General features: G+C 33.1%; 1 protein-coding gene across 1 annotated transcript in view; it reads left to right on the plus strand.

Moving 5' to 3' along the window:
• LOC107477171 (tricalbin-3) overlaps window positions 1-350 on the plus strand; it is a 4,506-nt gene that overhangs the window by 2,150 nt on the left and 2,006 nt on the right. Inside the window, exon 4 of the mRNA XM_016097142.3 lies at window positions 79-97. Coding sequence (XP_015952628.1) covers window positions 79-97 — 19 coding nt within the window. The remainder of the gene's footprint in view (window positions 1-78; window positions 98-350) is intronic.

Below are 350 nucleotides of genomic sequence, written 5' to 3' on the forward strand. Positions count from 1 at the left end.
CTGACATATTGATGCTGACATCTATGTCTTTTTCTCTTTCATTTTTCTCCTTCTTCTTGGATGGTTGGGCATGATCAGCAATTCCAGTTCTCTCAATGTAAGTTCCATTTATCTTCTTGACATTATAGTTGTGTTTGATGCCCATGAAGCTATACATGTACATGTTTGAATGCATCCTGAAAGTGATACTATAGTACTAACGATAAGTATGCATCTCTGACAGATATTATAATTATAGAAATTAACTGCAATTTGGAAGCTTTGTTTGGTCCTGGTTAAATATTTATTGCAGGTGATCATAAATTGTGAGCCATTCCCTTTTTAAAGACGTTATTTTCATTTTGTTTTAG

This window comes from Arachis duranensis, chromosome 3 (genome assembly GCF_000817695.3).
Source record: "Arachis duranensis cultivar V14167 chromosome 3, aradu.V14167.gnm2.J7QH, whole genome shotgun sequence".
Classification (NCBI taxonomy): Eukaryota; Viridiplantae; Streptophyta; class Magnoliopsida; order Fabales; family Fabaceae; genus Arachis; species Arachis duranensis.